Source organism: Pygoscelis adeliae, unplaced genomic scaffold (genome assembly GCF_000699105.1).
Source record: "Pygoscelis adeliae isolate BGI_AS28 unplaced genomic scaffold, ASM69910v1 Scaffold172, whole genome shotgun sequence".
Lineage (NCBI taxonomy): Eukaryota > Metazoa > Chordata > Aves > Sphenisciformes > Spheniscidae > Pygoscelis > Pygoscelis adeliae.
Window position 1 is genome coordinate 7,881,717 of NW_008824338.1, and position 3,192 is coordinate 7,884,908.

Here is a 3,192-nt window from a genome sequence, read left to right on the forward strand (position 1 = left end):
TAGCTGCAGAACGCTTTCACTTCTTGTCCCATTGACCAGAAAATTGTTTGGAAATACGTAACGGGTTTCTTCATGCCCCCGCCGGTGCTTTCAGGAATATCAAAGCTTCCATAAATACAGGAAATGAGCCCATCAAGTCAGGCGGAGAGCAAAGCTCAGCTCTCCCGAGAGCTGGAGAGTAGCTCAACTGCTGCATTTTCTCTTTCCAAAACCAGTGTTTGGCTCTTTCCCAAATTCTTTTACATAATCCAGTTCTGTTACCGAACATGTCAGTTTAACCAGTATTCAAATCAACTTCCTCTATGTTTTGCATTGGATTTTCAAACTCCAAGCAGGATTCTGTGCCTCAGCTGCCAATTTTTTGCAGTGGCACTCAAGACTGTTTCGGATATATAAAATCAGACTGTTAGATAATTTAGTGAATGTATCAAATTGCTGCATTTATTATGTCCCAGTCAGCTTGTAAACTAGCTGCTTCTCCTCTGAAGACCTAAATTGCAAGCTCGGTCTTCAAGTGAAACTCGCCTTCAGTGGAGATGGCCAGGTATCACTGTGCAGTCCTGCACAGAAGAGGAAGGGGAGCAGGAGAAACACAGGCCAGGACTGAAATATTTCGCAGCATTATGTTCAGAAGTTTGCGCACCGTGCTTTTATTTCTTGACAGAGCTGCTTATTGGCCGGAATACCATGCACTCGCAAAGATTATAAAAATCTCTTAGGGAAATACTTATGCAAACTTGTTTCTTTTGTATTTTTCTTAAATTTCTTTTCTTCCTTGTGCTCTTGCTTATTCTCTTTCCACACTTCTCCCTCACCAATACCGTACAATTTTATGAACTTCCACGAGAGAGGAAGTTACCAATTTTTCATTAAAACCCAGGGGTCGATGTAGAAATCCTAACCGTAACTTCAGAATCGCAGGTGGAGAGTGACACATACTTTGCAGCTAAAAACTTTGGTTGCCTCTCGCTGTCTGCTTTTGGCTCACCAAATTTTTTGTAACATAACAGGAAGACCACAGAAGGAAGCCCACCAACCACAACTGCTTCTCCGTGAAACTCAGGGCATCCTGGCTACTGCAAACCTCGACAGAAAGTTATCATGCGCACGGTGCCTGAACCTGCTGGTCGTGCAATTACTGTTGCTTTGTCCAAATTGAAAGCCAAGAGAGCTCAGACCTGTGGTCAAATGAAATGAGTAAAAGGAATGTATTTTTCAACTCTGCTATCACCTATATAACCTACTTATTTGCATATACATTTTCATGCCCTCATTTTATGAAGGTTTGTATATTTGATATTAGATTCATTAAAACCTGTCCTTCAAACAAAAACGTGTCCACTTTTAGAAGAACATAACTGATTTTTAGAAAAAGATAACTGGTTAATTCTGAGTAGCCATATGTAGATGAGTACGCTTGCATGTGCATCGTTAACAGCGACAAAGAAGGAATAATGACAGAACACGCATGGCTCTTGGGCGAGGTATACATAAAAGGAGAGAAAGCATTATATTAAATTCAATTATGTAACAAGAAGAGATTAATACTGTAACCTAAATAGATGCAATTCTGCTGAACATCTCTTCTTTGTTTTTTTACAGCAGGACAATTAATTTTACAACACTAAGAATTTTAAGTTATTCAGTAAGACAGAGTGGATTTCATGGGTTTTACGCCCTACTTTAAGACTTTGTGAATGACTAATAGAGACAGATTTTATCTGACTCTCTTAAAGATAGATTCTTGGCATTGTTCAAACCAGGATTAAATAACATCATTATACCTTTCCTCTTCTTTTTCTTCCCAGTTCTGGAAAAGATTTGAAAGAAAGTGATGTCTTGATTGATGTGAACTCAAAAAACTATCCTGAGAAGAAAATCTAGGATTTTATCACCAAAACCACAAAAAAATAGGTTATTATCTCTCACAGATCAAGGATTCTTCTAGCAGATGCAATGGTGTTCTTGACAAAATTTACAATCAAAATGACATGCATGCTCCTGTTTTAGTTTTATGCATACTAATAACATTTAAATACTTTATATAATCCTATATGCTTCAGCATGAAGATAAAATAAAAAGTAATTTCCTCTTTTAATACTATCACTGTGCAGTTTTTCTAAGACCACCTTTTCTAAGCTTTTCCAGGAGTTTTTTTTTATTATTTGTGGCAAAGTCTAATGCTATTCCAGAACACACACAGGATTTTGGGGTGCTTTTTCCAAAGGAGGGAAGAAGACTAGAAGTCATTCAGGTGCTGTCCAGATTAGAAAAATTGAGTTAGTGATGATGGGTCAGCTATACAGCAGAGATAATGCCTACTTCTTTTGCAATAACTGCTTAACTGTATAAAATTTTGTTTAACTGACACAGTACATGGACTATTAGGAAAGAGCTCTGGATTGGTTTTCAGAAGTATCGTGAACAGGAAGTTTCCCAAAATACTAAATTTTTGCCTAGCAACACAAGCCCCTATAATTAGACCCTTAGATACAGACTATAAATGATGATGAAAAGATACAAAGAAGGAAGCTGGGGAAGAAACACTTGGTTTGGATTTATTTACATTCTTTGCTTGCTGTTAAAGTACTGACTGTTTTAAATAAAAATATACTTTACCTGCCCGCGCTGAATCCTGGTAAGTTAGTATACCGTTTGATAAAGGAACACGTTCAATGGAGTGATAGATAACTGTACAGCAATTTATATCCATCAGCAACAGCAACTGAGAATTACTGTGGCACAGACACGAAAGAAAACAGAAACGTATGGTTCTCGGAGCGTTACTTTAGGATTCCCTTCAGACAGAATTTAGCTGTATGTGAAGAGCTGTTTACAAAACTCGGGAGAATGAGAATTTTGAACAAAAAGATGTACTTTAGAGCGACATCATTCGTCAAGATACAGCTTAGTAAAATTCACGGTAAGCAAGCATTTCTCCCAGCTTTATTTAGTGAAGTCCATGACGTTATCTGTCCCACAGACTTAAACAAAAAAACCCTTATGAGCCCCCTACAAAAGACTTGATTTAACAGAGGCTTTGACGACTTTTCCCGATCTTCCCTCTGCGCGATTTGGGCTCTGGGGTACACTCGACGCGCCTCCAACGACAGGCGGTTACCGAGGGGGCGGCTGGCAGCGGCACGCGAAGACAACGGCGGCTGAGGAAACACCTCCAGTGCTCGAGGACG

At 39.0% G+C, this 3,192-nt stretch overlaps 1 protein-coding gene across 1 annotated transcript in view; it reads left to right on the forward strand.

Annotated features, from left to right (window-relative positions):
• Positions 1–2,851: 2,851 nt before the first annotated feature.
• The window catches only part of TMEM242 (transmembrane protein 242), a 24,968-nt gene continuing 24,627 nt past the window's right edge, over positions 2,852–3,192 (forward strand). Inside the window, exon 1 of the mRNA XM_009319164.1 lies at positions 2,852–2,924. Coding sequence (XP_009317439.1) covers positions 2,852–2,924 — 73 coding nt within the window. The remainder of the gene's footprint in view (positions 2,925–3,192) is intronic.